This window comes from Lycium ferocissimum, chromosome 8 (genome assembly GCF_029784015.1).
Source record: "Lycium ferocissimum isolate CSIRO_LF1 chromosome 8, AGI_CSIRO_Lferr_CH_V1, whole genome shotgun sequence".
NCBI classification, from domain to species: domain Eukaryota; kingdom Viridiplantae; phylum Streptophyta; class Magnoliopsida; order Solanales; family Solanaceae; genus Lycium; species Lycium ferocissimum.
In genome coordinates, this window is record NC_081349.1 from 31,102,129 (window position 1) to 31,116,871 (window position 14,743).

The 14,743-nt window shown below is 33.6% G+C and overlaps 1 protein-coding gene across 3 annotated transcripts; it reads right to left on the bottom strand.

Moving 5' to 3' along the window:
* Positions 1 to 989: 989 nt before the first annotated feature.
* On the bottom strand, positions 990 to 10,397 carry LOC132067987 (uncharacterized). Of its 3 annotated transcripts, XR_009417300.1 has the most exons (13): positions 9,978 to 10,397; positions 7,198 to 7,344; positions 6,919 to 7,033; positions 6,715 to 6,809; positions 6,151 to 6,263; positions 5,864 to 5,901; positions 5,327 to 5,562; positions 4,865 to 4,958; positions 4,583 to 4,773; positions 2,955 to 3,174; positions 2,475 to 2,642; positions 1,130 to 1,725; positions 990 to 1,089 (listed from the first exon to the last, which is right to left on the bottom strand). XR_009417300.1 is itself a non-coding variant. In XM_059461435.1 (12 exons), the coding sequence occupies exons 1-12, from the start codon at positions 10,197 to 10,199 to the stop codon at positions 1,571 to 1,573; spliced, it is 1,794 nt and encodes a 597-aa protein (XP_059317418.1). In that variant the 5' UTR covers positions 10,200 to 10,397; the 3' UTR covers positions 990 to 1,570. The 3 variants fall into 3 exon arrangements, 2 of the variants coding, with proteins under 2 accessions (XP_059317418.1, XP_059317419.1); XM_059461435.1 differs by having other exon boundaries at positions 990 to 1,725; XM_059461436.1 differs by having other exon boundaries at positions 990 to 1,725; positions 6,151 to 6,254; positions 9,978 to 10,396.
* Between the last annotated feature and the right edge of the window lie 4,346 nt (positions 10,398 to 14,743).

A 14,743-nucleotide genomic window follows, 5' to 3' on the forward strand; every position in this document is an offset into this window, starting at 1 on the left:
TCCACTTCGAACCATTCAAATGTAACTAGCAAACTCTGCCATTAAAAGGAACACCGGCTCTTTAAGGGCCCTTTTGGACATGATTTCATTGATTTGAAATTAAAATTTTGTTTGGGCATGCAATATAAATTTCTTAACTTGTATTTTTTTTTTCATAAACATAACAATTTCACAATTTATAAAAACAATCAAATCTTCCTCAATTCTTATTACATTCTTGCCAAGCCAGCAAATCATTGCATGTTTTTTATGATGAATAATGTAAGATACATTGTTCAGAAGGTTAAAGATAATGAGTTGATAGTAACGTGATTTTATGGAAAGCGGCAGGTAAACATAAATATTGTTGGTAAAAGTAACTTTAGTTGGTAAATATAAATACGATTGGTAGATATATTTATATCTATCAACTTATGGATCATTTTTTACAAAATATAAACTTATGAATCACGTTTTACATTTTAAAAAAATGAAATCACAATTTGAAATTTGAAACGCTACTTTTTAGAGAATTTGGATTTGAAATTATGATTTCAAGTTGAAGTTGAAATTTTTGAGCCTATTTCAAAAACAAAAGTTGACTGCAAATCAACAATAACGTATCCAACAGGTACACACCTTATTCCTGCCTTATGAGGTAGAGAGACTAGTGTACACACCTTATTCCTGCCTTATGAGGTAGAGAGACTAGTGTACACACCTTATTCCTGCCTTATGAGGTAGAGAGACTGTTTCCCCAAACGAAGGCTATTTTTGATGAATTCTCAAACACAAGGAACTAGATTTATCATTTCCTCACTTTTAAAAAACGTGCGTGATTGATTGGTTGGACAAACTTTTTCCATCACTCAGAACACTTCCACTTCGAACTATTTTTCGATTGGTCACTTCCACTTCGAACTATTTTTTGATTGGTCACTTCCACTTCGAACTATTTTCAGATAAACCATACAGTATGTAAATATTGAAATGCCACTTGCATATTATGCTACTAAGAGGATAAACAGATCTAAGTGCCCGTTGCAATGAAACTAACTAGTACAATATTTTCTGGTTTGATTATCACATATGCAAGCTATTCAAAAACTGCTAGTATTAGACTAATTTCAGACTGAAGACTGTCAAAAACATTAAGTTACTAAACTCAAAGAGCAGCTACTATAGTCGCACCCGAAACATTTGATTCCAACAGCATTATAAGAAAAACAAATCCAGAAAACCTATGACAATAATTCTGGTGTTATGGCTTCAAAAGGAAGGAAGACAGCGAAGAGATTACTGTCCTGAAAGTAGCAGAGCTCCCTCTCAAGTCGCTGCCTGTGATTTCAGATTCTCGATGAAGCTACTCGACTCTGAGAACATTGCTAAACAAAGGTCTTGAGCAATTACTAAACATCCAGAAGCAATCCATCATCGCGGCAGGTGCTGAGTTCTTGCAAAAGCTAGAAGACTACGGCGAATACCTGAGCTGACCTCTGATTACAATGTAAACAAAATTTAAACAGACAACGGAGTCTTTCTGAGCTTTACAGTTCATTGATGTTGTGCTAAAGCGTAGCGAAAATTCAGCTTAGTTAGTTTTCTTCTCGGCTTCTTTCAATGCTGGAGTATCTGAACTACTAGCAGATTGATCCACATCTTCCGCAGCAAAACCAAACTCATTCACCCGTTTCTTATCCACTGGATAAACCCATCTCTGATATATGTATATTAAAAATATAAGATCTGCATGGCAAAAGCAGATGAAATATCAGTAACCCAATTGGCCAATTGGGTGAAAGCTAACAGAATAGAACCACAGAAACGCATAGAACACTTGCAATGACAGACTTCTAAGACAAGACACCACAAAAATAAATGGCTCAACGACATCATTTAAGCTGAAGATAGATGTAAAAGGAATAGTATCATCCAAGCTATGTTTGTTCACCACTCCTTTGGCTTTCACAATCAGCACCTATAAATGCAAACTCTAAACTGAATCCAGCATATAAGCTGTTGCAATCAAATAATTAAGTTCATCTTTTATACTGAGAGTTCGAGATTCTGTGAAAATGTAAATAGTACCCAATATTGAATTCTCTAACATTGAAAACACATACTTAGCATCTTAAAAGAATATTGCTTTTTTTAAAAATAAAAAAAAAAAAAAAACTGACATCTTAAAGGAATATTGTCATAGATCATTTTCCGTGAATATTCTTATCTAGCTGGTCACTTGGTTAACCAAGAAAATCTCAAGACCATGGCTTTGGTGTCATAATGGAAAGATTTGAGACGGTCAATGAAATTCTCTAAAAAGAGTATATTATGTTCTCCGGCTTTGAGCTTATGATACAAATATGAATTCAATTACAGCATTGAACAGGCAATACCTAGCTTGGATTCCAAAAGTCATGGAAGAGAACGACACCACTGCTTAACCCAATAAAAACAATCAATAGACTAGACAGAATTTTACTTCAAAAACTTACCATCACGGAACACAGACAGGCGATGTAGCATTGGCATTTTTATCACAAATGCAAACAAATCATCAATGATGGTATTTAGAAATTTGTAGGTCATCTGCCTCCAAGGCATATGAGCAACGGACTTCAGCTTATAATTGATGAACAGCTGTGGACACATCATAATAAAACCTGCAGAAGTAAGAATAGAAAATAATAAGATTAACAAAAAGCAAAGTGATAGGAGTATATGGTAGTAGAAGTCCCTGCTTTAAATGGTTTTAAGAATACAAGCTTATAGAAAGTGCAAACTGTGCACTTCTCCATCTCTACATATCTATTCATGGAAATTGTAATATCAGCTACAAGATCATCTGAAAATGTTCATCACATTGTTCAAGCAATGCGGGACTTAGAACTATGTTACTAAGATCCTAAGTACCAGAAGATAAAGAGTCAAGGGAAATGGAGAGCAGTCATATGAAAACACTAACAGAAACTTACCGAACATATAAACGCAGCTTGTCAGGGATGAGAGAATCCACGAATACCAACTCTTGTGGCGGTCATACATTAGAGAGTATATGGCAAAGCACACGGCAAGGAAGAACAACACATAGGACAAATACTTCATGGCCAGATCATCATATTCTTTCGTCTTATTTCCAGCATATGATTCCCGATCTCGGAACCTCAACATTGGTATTCTACCAGATCTGTCGATCTAGAAATCAAGGACAACTAATAATAAAACTACTGGTGGTTTGAATTTAAGCTTAACCAGTCACAGTATGTAAAAAAGAAGCATTAGTGCTGAAGAAGACATTGATAAGTTTGAATTTCAATTACTCATCATAAATTAGTTTTCCATGTAGTATTCTATCCCCTAAGCCACTCAAATTTCCAAGTTCATCATACTAAATAATATGAGACCCCACAAGAAGCAATTATGTAAGACAAGGACATATGGAACTTTGTCTCTGTCTGTGGTATTGTGTCTCCTGAATACTAGTAATAAAGAAGAATATAAGGGTTAAACAAAGAAATAATGGAGATAACTGCCAATCAATACTTAGGAGGTTGGGGTCGGGAGAACTATCAGAAACTTATGGCCAAAGCTTGAAGGCAATTTATGTAGGAGAACAAAATTCTGGGGAGATGCTTGGAATAATCAGGTCCCTCTGAGAGATTCCTTTCCAGATATGTTCATTCTTTGCAACAATCCAGAGGCTAATGTCAGTGATTGTTGGACACCACAGGGTTGGGATTTATCTTTTAGGAGGCTACTAAATGATTGGGAAGTGGAGAGAGTAGCCATACAGCTAGAAGAAATAGGGATGTTTCCTGGCACCAACAATGCACCTGACTCATTGAAATGGAAACATAGTGAAGATAGGGCTTTCACTGTTAGCAGGGCTTACAAAATGGAAAGCAACCAGCAAAACAACAGGCACAAAAGCTTGTGGAGAAAGGTTTAGAAAAACTTAGCACCAACCAAAGTAAAATGCTTTACATGGTTGTTGCTAGGAGGGCTTGCTTGACACATGAAGTTCTGAAGAAAAAAGGAATGACTCTAGTATCTTGGAGTTCATTATGTGGGAAAACAGAAGAGACCAACAACCATTTATTTTTGCATTGCAGCTTCACAACACAGATTTGGGCCATCTTTCTTAGTCTCACAGAAACAAAGTGGACCATGCCTGAACATACTGCAGATCTGCTAAGTTGTTGAATTAGAAGAGGGGGAAGTAAGAGTCAGAAAGCATGGTGGAGGATAATCCCACACTGCATATGGTGGACAGTGTGGAAAGAAAGGAATAGTAGAAATTTTGAAGATAGGTTTCCATTCAGAAGGTTAAGTGGAATTGTATTGTATCTTTTTATTTTTGGTGTAAAGAAAAAGATATAGAGGAAACATAACAGTTGGTAGAATTATTAGGATCTCTGTAAGTATTTCTCTCTTTGTTTTTCTTTTAAAGGTCCCCAGCATCTCCATAATGCTGAAGAAGACCAATCACCATTTTCCAAAAAAAAAAAAAAAAACCAACATGAAATTAGAAGACGTTATTATTCCAGCCACTGGCAATTAAGAAGCTAAACAAAAAATTTGACTCCACTATTAGTGATCATACCTCAACGTGCATGGCCTTCCCTATTTTCCAGAACTCAATACAACAACCAACACCGGAACTTGCAAGTATCATCCATGAAGTATCATTATCAAGCAAGTACAGGAAGACAATAAGCTGGCAAACAAAGTTCACGACCACTGATTTTGCAGACAGCCCTTCCATGGACTTGTTTTTATTCCAAAATTGAATATCTGCAAGGAAAATCAAATTTATTCTGACTCAAATCTACTCCACACTTCCTGTAATTTCCTTAAAAGGCCAAATGCTCACTACTATACTTACCATTCTTGAATGCCAGGAAGTCAAATAGTGAATGCATTACTGAGACAATCATGGTCACCCCCAAAAGGTACGGATTTCCTTCCAAAAAAACTCTCTGGAAAGAGTGTAATAAATCACATGTCAAACACATAAATAACAGTTGAACTGTGTGAGAATAATAGATGCTGCTAAGAATTCACATCATGGCCACAATGATCTAAAGCACGACTCTAATATGCTCGTTTGGACTTCTGGAGTTGAAACTTTTTGAAATATTTAGGGGAAGAGGACACGCAAACAGAAAAGAGCACGCATAGTCTAGATAGAATAAACAGAATATACACCAATAATGTAATTTTCCTGCTTTTCTTTTTGATAATGTCCAGTATATTCTTGAGCATTACGGTTGTCTGCATAATATCCATGTTTATTTCATGCAAAAATGTTACGCCAATGTGTACTGCAAAACAAAGTAAATGATACCTTTAGTTCATCAGACTCCCCCTCGAGCATGCTACCATAACTACGATGAATCTGGAAGGACTGGTCCATCTGCAGGAATAGCTGCCATTTTGTCATGCTTATGGGACTCACCTCTAGATGCAGAGGCACCTCTGTTACCGTATCATTGAGAGCTATTAATTTATCCCTAAGTAACCAAAACTCATTGAAGAAAACAGTCGGATAGTAGTTTCCTGTTGTAGATTCGATGTTCATGTCTAACAAGGCAGGTCAAGGAATTGAACAGTGTGAAAATATCTTTTGCGAACAAAAAGAGCAGACGAAGATGCCAACTCACAGAGAATAAATAAAAGAGCAAAAGAAGAAAGGATTCAGCACGAAGGAAATCATAAAATTGCATCTAACAAGTTCAGAGTTCACCAATATCTTCCACAAGTTTAATTGAGATGATTCTTGCCTTCTGCAGAAGCATCTTACTATCGCAACTTTTTTTAGCCGAATACATTGTGTAAAAGGAACCCATGAGAAAAATAAAGAGACAGATGAAGTAAAGGATACAAGGAGCAACAATAGGTGGAATGGCATTTCCCGTGTATCTGAAAAAAGAAAAGAGCAGAGTGTGGAAAAACAAACAAGAGATGTTAGAATTGTATACACAAAAAGGAAAAACAGTTGAACAGATCAGAGAGAGAGACAAATCTAGTTTAATAACACAAACATATAACTGCAGTATACTGAAGGTCAAATTCTCATTTTAAGTTGGTTACAGAAAACATAGCTAAATAAAAACAAATTTACCATTCAAACCAGAACTCTATAAGAAATTGCTGGTCAAGTAGGCATACCCTGTGAAATCATCGACCAAGTTGATTGTAACATTAGGTTTCCAATATGAAATCCATTCAGGAGGACCATCCTCCTTAAGATCATCTTGAGCTTCTTGAACTGCCTGAGGAAACTGCTCATCAAACCTCATGATTACATGGTATAGAAAATCATTTATTGTTAAGGGATGACAATGCATATTCACAAACAAAATTTATTACACCACAATGTAAAATAGTCAAAAGACCCATTCTATGGGCTTGGGAGTTGATGTAATAACGTAAAATAGTCAGAAGATTCATTCTTCTGGCTGGGGGCCAATTTCATAATGTAAAATAGGCAGAAGATTCATTCCGAGGGCAACCGATGTCATAATTAAATAGCCAGAAGATTCATTCTGCAGTCAGAAGGCTCATGCTGTTGGGTGGGAGCTGAAGGTAAGAATCTAAAGGGTAAATATAAGGAAAATGAAGGCAGGAAAGAAACTCATCAGGCATTAAATGCAGAAACAAATGATCTCAATGCTCACGCCATGAAAAAAAGCCCACAGATATTACATAGAAACACAAGTGACACGGGTGTACCTCAGGAATGGTGACATCCTCCTTTGAGTCCTCGGAATTTCTTAAAAGGCTCTTCTTCTTGTTTGCTTTAGATTTGGGTAAATATGTCACCATAGCTGAGTTCACAAAAATAGCACATTAGAATTAGGCACTCACAAAATTCCACCTTCTATCACCAATTCACCATAGATAAGGACAAGAGCTTCACTGATATCATGATCTTACAATATGTCCGTCCAAAAGCAGCCAATGGCTGATACTCAGGATCATTTGGATCGGGAGAATAGCCAGAGCGTGCAAAGAAAACATGAGCATAAAGACTCCCGTTGTTCTTCACTGCCTGAGAGGAAACAATCATAGGTAGCCAAGTGTCGATAAGTACTGTGCCACAGTAAAAAGATAGTGCAAAACAGTAAAGACCCATGCATCCAAAAGAGAACGGCAGTATCCTGAATCAAATGTTTGTTCGTATTGAACAACACATTTAAAGGCAGTTAATGGTACCTCAGATGGCTGATACTTCAAAGAAAGAGTCCTGGTACTCTCTGGTCTCCAAACTGCATATGGTATATTTGCCTCATGCCAAATAAGTGCACCTTCATTGCCAAAATCATTGAACTTTTCTTGTTCGGAAAGATAGAGCCACATGTCCTATTAAAATCCATGACAGAAACTTTTAAGTTGAGCATAATTGTAGTTAATAAGGTGTTGTATTCACAAAGTAGTTCCAGAAATACTTGGCATAATTGTGTAATGTTAAGATGAAATAAACGCTCCCCTGCCACCACTCCTCTTTAACTCAACCCGGTGCAGTCTAATTCATCAAAAATTTCACAATTGATTTATTTTCATTGCATAATGACCACCTTTCGTCTTCTTCTTTTTTCCATTTATTTTCATATTTTTTAGAAAGGTAAGAATGATATAGATTTCTGCAGCATAAAGGCAGTATTTGGTGCCATTTGACATCTCAAAGGGCAAAAAAAACAGTCCTTCATTCTTCTAACAAGATTCTAATTCTAAAACTTATAAAATAGTTATGAATTCCTGGGTTTGAATCTCACCGCCATGATTATCAAAAGGAATTTTGCGTGCTTGGCCAATGAGAAAAGATCTTGTGTCCATGCACGCGGGTGAGCGTGTTGAGATATACTCAAGCAAATAAAAGCATGCTCTCTCTAATAGCTTAATCTTTGAGATAGATTATTACACACCTCAGCATCTATATAATAAGAGGCTGATATAGTTCTTTGTAGCAGGTTCAATTGAGCTCCCTACTTTCAGTTCGAACCATGTATACATATGAAAAGTAAATGTAAAAGATGCATACATGTATAAAAATAAGAGTTAATGGTCAAGAACACATTTAAACAATCACTTTTTAGTTTCATACCTCAACTATCCATTGTTCCCTTTGCCTACCTAAACTATCACTCCCTTTGTATTAGAACACACCTCGATGCTAAGTTGGCCAAATATTTGAAATCAATCGACAACATGCGCGTGCAGGCCAACTCAACATCGAGATGTGTTTTAATATAAAGGGAGTGATATTTTAGCCATGTAAATGGAGAACACACCTCAATGCCGAGTTGGCCAAATATTTGAAATCAATCGACAATAGGCGCCTGGAAGCCAACTCAGCAGTGAGATATGTTTTAACATAAAGGGAGTGATAGTTTAGGTAGGTAAATGGAGAACATACCTCGATGCTGAGTTGGCCAAATATTTGAAATCAATCGACAACAGACGCGTGGAGGCCAACTCAGCATCGAGGTGTATTTAATACAAAGGAATAATAATTTAGGCAGGTAAAAGGAACCATGGATAGTTAAGGTATGAAACTCGCGAAAAGGTGATAGTTTAGGGGTGTGTTTTTGATCAGTAACTCTACATAAAAATAATAGATTGCACATAGTCCGAATGCACTAATTCTAATTTCTAATTTCTACATAATAAGAGGCTGATATAGTCCTTCCCAACAGGTTCAACTAAACTTACACTACTTTCAGTTCGAATCATATATCCATATGAAAAAATAAATGTAAAAGATGCATATATATACACACGCGCGCACGTGCTCTCTTTCTCTCTCCGTTCACTTTTACTCAAACTACACGGACTTTGATCAACATTTTAAGATGTAGTTTTTCATAGAGTTTTCGAACATCTAAATTTTAATTTTAAAATATTAAACAAATCTAATTCAATTTAGCGTCGCAAATTAATCAAATTGACTCTCGAAAAGCGAAACCTGACAACTAAAAGTGAACTGATGGAGTATAATCGACTGCACGTAGTATGAACGCACTAATTCTAATTTCTAATTTCTAATTAGATGAATACTACTAATTACAGAAAGATAGAGGAAGACTAACCAAAAGTGCGCTTTCTCTAATAGCATAAGCTTTTAGGATATATTATTAGTATTACACACTTCAACATCAAATTCAACTAAACTCACTACTTTCAATTCTAATCATGTATACAACAACAACAACATACCCAGTGTAATCCCACTCAAATACATATCGAATCATGTATACATATAAATAAATATCTGTAAAGGATGCATACATATAATCGACTGCACACAGTCTGAACGCACTTATTCTAACTTCTAAATAGATGATGACTACTTCCTCCGTCCCAAATTATGTGATATAGTTCGCTTTTTGAGAATCAATTTGACTAATTTTTTAAGCTAAAATAGTTTAGAATACTTCAATAAATGTAAAAGATGCATTTCTATAATTGACTGCACGTAGTCCAAACGCACTAATTTAATTTCTACTTCGATGAATACTACTACTAATTACAGATAGATAGAGGAAAACCTAAACTATCACTTTCTATACATTCTCGTGTACATATAGTCCGAACGCACTAATTGGCACAAAGGTCATAGCTTAGGTGTGTATTTTTGACAATTAACTTTAGATAATAGACTGCAGATAGTCTGAACGCACTAATTCTATAATTCGATGAATACTACTTATTATAGACAGGACATGGCACAACTTCAGTTAACTGAGGCAATGATGCGCATATATATATATATATATATATATACTGCACACAGTACAAAAGCAATTAATTCTAATTTCAATTAGATGAATACTAATAATACTTATAGACAGGACATGACACAGCTTCAGTTGATCGAGGACATGATGCATATATATATAATAGACTTCACACAATTAAAACGAACTAATTCTAATTTCAAATTAGATGAATAACACAAGTAATTACATATAGATAGATGAAATTAACTAACTAACCAGAGGTTCGCCTTTATGAAACAGATTTGAGATCTGGAAATTAGGAGCAGACGGATCGGATGAAATAGGTTTTTTCGGCGAAAAAAACTTGGACGCAAAGTACCAGAAAACCGCTATCCTTATTACTCCGGTCAACATCTGTCCAATTCCACGCTGTTGCTGCGGTTGCGCCGCCGCCTCCGCCGCCACTGCTCCGCCACCTCCATTCGCCGGTGGCGCCATCGATCGATCTAGATTGGTTTTACTGTGCAATTAGTTACTGGCGGCGATAAATATCTCGAGAGAGAAGTAAAAGAGTGAAAAAAGGTGAGAGTGGAGGTTTATATACTCTAAATCTCGAGGCGGTTGGAACAAGGAGATATTTTTTGAGGGAGACGAGAGTCTAGTTGGGACTTGTTTGGAATCTTAAAAGCGGACGCGAAAATTAAGCAAAATAAACCTCAACCTCAAATTTATTTAGTGCTCCTTTTAAATACTCAGATCAGAGAGGCTATTTTTGAAAGACTGAGAAAGTAAAAGGAACAGAAAAATAATTTAGAAGTAGATCAAAAAGTATAGTAGTATAATAGCAAGATACCGCGCAAATGTTTCAACAAATGTTAATGCACATCGAAGAGTAAGAAACTATGTGAGTACTAAATAATATTGCTAATAATAAGAGGCAAAACAAATGCAGCAATAAAGAGCAATACACATCGAAGAGACTAAGCAATAATTGAATACCAATACCTACTAATCTTTTATCCTAATCTACGACCTCCATACCTTCCTATCTAGGGTCATGTACCCAGTCAGTTGAAGTTATGTTATGTTTTATCTAATCACCTCTCCCAATTCTTCTTCGGCCTACCTCTGCCTCTCCTAACTCCTACTATTGCTATTGCTAATTTTGAATTATAGCTTGTTCTAATTAAACACCTAAACACATGATAAAATGATCCTATTAAATATTTTTTTGTTTGGATTTTGAAAGGAAAAAAAAAAAACTTTTTCATGTGTACTCAAATGTTCATTAAGTAGACATACTAACCACTTAAAATGTGTTACTTCCTTTAATTTACGCATTCGCTTCAATAATCTGTAGAATTCAGAGCATTTTCTAATTAAGGTTGATGCGTATACTTAAAGAAGATCGGCATATTTTTTGTGATTAAATTAATTACCTAATAAACGTTTGAAAACACGCACGAAAAGAAATTCCGAACTTTGAATCAAAAATGTCTAGTAAAAGTATTTTATCATGTGTCACATCGTAGTTCAAGTGTTTAAATGAAATTAACTAGAAACTTTAAGGAATTATTATCAATGTGTTAGGCTTAAAGTATTTGAAGTTTAGCCGTAGTTCGTGACGATTGGAACAAAGAGACATATTTTGATGAAATGGGGTTGTGGGAGAAATGAGTATACTTGGCACTTGGAATCTTTAAAAGCGGACACGACAATTAAGCAAAAATATTCTCAACCTAAAATTTAGTATTAATCATATCAACTTAAGTAAAAGTAGTAATTTAATGGGGTGATAATATACACGAAGTTAATCGTGATAAGTACTAAAATATGTTTATTTTGGAAACATGTCATGCATTTATTGATTTAATATAAATACTACATGTAGATTAAATTTACTATTCAAATGGTAAAAATCAAGTCACACTCTGTATTTACACCAAACTATATCAACTTATTATGATTTAATGAGGTGTTCAAAGAGGAGCATGTGTGTACATCGACTATTCTATAAAAATAAATTTTATTCGGACCTGAGATGCGTACCAAACCAATATATGCATGATATGTGTTTGCATGTGTGTAGCTTTAGCACTTAACTACCATAAATTAACAGACATCCTCACTTTATTAAGATCACTTAACTATAATAAATTTAAATGATTTGACGTACACACCAATAAGTACTTACAAAATTTTAGAATGAGGGGAGGAGTATAGGAAGAAAGGTTTTTTGATCCGTTCAAAAACACTTGAAACATGTCACTACAGATGATTTGATAATTTTGGAATTCGCTCTTTTCGAATTATCCAAAAGCCATCCATGATTGGATTTATAACATAAGATCAACATAATTCGTTGATGCTGTACGCTTCTATTATTATTGGGTTACGGGACTAATTCATTTTCATATTATGTTTTCAAGGAAAGGAAATGTAGAATTTATTGTTAACGAGATTTAGAAGTTTGATAATTAATTTGAGACTAGAATACTACAATTAATATTGCAATGGCCATAGCTAACATTTATAAGGAAACCAGATGGCGTATGCCCGTGCCCAACACTTTAGATTATAGTGTATCTATGTGTATGTAGTTGTGTTTAGGTAGTAATAATATACGCACATTTTATATTGCTAATAAACAGACATAAGTTTGCACTATTTTTATGTATATATATATACATACATACTATATTCAAAATACGATTAATATAACATTGTAGTTTGTGCTCCGTATTCAAAACTTCAAAATACGATTAATAGTGTTTGTTACGAATACGAAGTTTGCAAAAATTTATTAATACTTTTTAAAAGAGAAGACTTGTTTAAAAGGAAACTATTTTCCTCTTTTTGAGACAAAACAATAGCAATATTTAAGTATTAGTTGATACTTTAAATTTTAATTCGATTATTTTAAAGGTGTAAAATATTCTATTGTTAATGTATGTAGATTGGACCTAAACAATATTTATTATTTTTTATCAAATTTTGATTTGGATAATTATAATTCAAATTATTAAATTAATTTTACATGTTTAAAACGCAATAAAGTAGAAATTTGATTTTCTATTTAAACGAAGAACTACTATTTTTTAATTTTTGGTGAATATTCTTGGTTTAGCTCATTTTACTTGTTATGTTATCTTTTGCACGATTTTTCAAGAAAACATCAATTAGAATTAGAATTTGACTAATTTACATTATTTATTAGTTGATCTCCATTTAGTATTATTTTTTCTTTTATGACATTAATCTCTTTTTACATTTATTAGAGTAAGAATAAAAATGAAAATGTAATTAAATTCTATCTTATTTTAAAATATAAATATTTTAAGTATATTTATTTTCGTAAACATAACAAATAAATGACATGGCGGAATATCAAATACAACAGTTAAATATCTAAATTAGATCTGCGCTAATATAAGAAAAGAAAGAAAATTATATGGTTTGGCTACTTAACTTTTTGAAGAAAAGCAATAATATGGGGTCTACGTTTTTTGTTATACAATAATTTCATTTGCTCCCACTAATGGGTTGATACGCATGTGGTAATGAATTCACTATTATTGACTTAATAGGGATACTTTGAGAATTATATGAATATTGTTTAATTTTTTAATATGGAGTGCCTTTTTTTTTTTTTTGACATTGCTTTTTTTTTTAATATGGGGTCGACTCTTTTTTTATTTTTTATATTGCTTTAGTTTTTTTAATATGGGGTCCACCTTTTATTTTTTATTTTTTATACATGAGCTTGGAGGTGGTGGGGTTCACTTTTTTTTTTTTTTTTTTTTTTTTTTTTTAGATTAAACCGCTTTGGATTATAGCGTATACATGTAGATGTATCGTTGTGTACAATTATAAAGATTTATGTATTGGGTAGTGATAGCATATATTTTATATTGCTAATAAACATACCTAAATTTACACTGTCGATGCATATATATATATGAACATTAATACATATACACAAATGTTATTTGTTTATTAAGTGAAATTATGTGAGCATGATGAAATAGTGAAAAGTAAAAGGAATGTAAAAGTGACACGTGGCTAAAAAAATAATTAATACCTGCCACTTGAAATGATATCATCTGTTGCGATGCAATTTTTATGAGCAGGGGCAAAATTGAAAAAGTACGAATATATTTAATACTAAGCTATAGTACGATTCTACTTTTAACTAATGAAAATGGTAAGTGCTTTGACCAAATTGCCCTTGGTTGATGATCTACTTCTTCAACTCATGCTTTTATATAGTTTAGTTTTAAAAAAGAGAATTTGTCTATTACAAATTAAAAACTGAAAAAATGGAAGAAATTGCACGAATCGTCCTTCAAATGGGCTAGTTTTTAATTTTGCCTTTAGCAATTAATTTTAGGAATAATTTCAATAATATACAATTCAGCATAAAATATTATATCCACGTAGTTATATTGTTAATTTACATCTGTATAACCAACTTCTTTTACAATAGTGTTTATACACACGATATATAACATTATACCCTTACTGTACATAATGTGTCGATCTTATATAAAAGTGTATAATAATGTATAAAAGGGTTATTTTGGATAATATTAAAAATATGAGTCATTTCAGGTAAATATTTTTCCCAAATAGACGTAGGCTGTTATTTTTGCTAAACTTCATACGTAGTGGCCATAAGTTTTTAATGGTGGGAACATAACTTGTGAGATACTATGATGCAGAAATATAAATTTATACCCATAATTTATTTTTTTATTTTTTATTTTTAGGGACAAAAATTAAACAAAGAACACAAAAAATAAGGGCATAAGTGACAATGAGCCTAAAAAATAGGGAGAAAGTTTTGGCAGGACCCAAAACACACATGGATCCTCACCTTATTTTTTTTTTCTTTTTTACATGAGTAGGAGGTGGGTCTCCTAATTCTTCACGTGGATCCCACCATAATTTTTTTTATCGCTACTATTATGGAAGAGTGGGCCCCACCTTGAATTTATTTTTTATTTGTGCTATTATAGAAAAGTGGGCCCCAATTTTTTTTT

Excerpts from the sequence above, each read along its gene's own strand:
- LOC132067987 (XM_059461435.1), bottom strand. The coding sequence starts at position 10,199 with ATGGCGCCACCGGCGAATGGAGGTGGCGGAGCAGTGGCGGCGGAGGCG. Across the intron at positions 7,034-7,197 it reads TGAAGTATCAGCCATCTGAG|GCAGTGAAGAACAACGGGAG; the intron begins GTACCATTAACT and ends GTTTCCTCTCAG. Across the intron at positions 3,175-4,582 it reads GGAAGGCCATGCACGTTGAG|ATCGACAGATCTGGTAGAAT; the intron begins GTATGATCACTA and ends CTTGATTTCTAG.